The following is a 302-nucleotide window of genomic DNA, read 5'->3' on the forward strand; positions in this document are numbered from 1 at the left end:
TGGGAATCTGGCATCAACCGTCTGCTTTATCCACTCCGCATGAGCAGGCACGTTGACGTAGACGCCGGGCAGGCCTTCCTCTCCGCAGCCGATGCCCCAGGCTGTGATGCCCATGAGGAGGTAACGTGTTGGGTCGTCGATTCGGGGGCATGCGAGTGGACCTCCTCCGTCCCCCTGCGGGAACCAATGGGTCAGGTTGCTGGCTGGTGTATGGATGCAGATAGTCAGAGAGGCATAAATAGACGGTAGACAAAGTCATGTATGTGTGTATGTGTGAAATGTTTGTTATTATATTATTATTT

General features: G+C 53.0%; 1 protein-coding gene across 1 annotated transcript in view; it reads right to left on the reverse strand.

Annotated features, from left to right (window-relative positions):
* Positions 1-302, reverse strand: part of LOC119594096 (phenoloxidase-activating factor 2-like) — a gene marked incomplete in the record, with an annotated part of 12,169 nt that overhangs the window by 1,346 nt on the left and 10,521 nt on the right. The window contains 1 exon segment of the mRNA XM_037943151.1: positions 1-174. Within this exon segment, the coding sequence (XP_037799079.1) occupies positions 1-174 (174 nt within the window).

Source organism: Penaeus monodon, chromosome 33 (genome assembly GCF_015228065.2).
Source record: "Penaeus monodon isolate SGIC_2016 chromosome 33, NSTDA_Pmon_1, whole genome shotgun sequence".
Classification (NCBI taxonomy): domain Eukaryota; kingdom Metazoa; phylum Arthropoda; class Malacostraca; order Decapoda; family Penaeidae; genus Penaeus; species Penaeus monodon.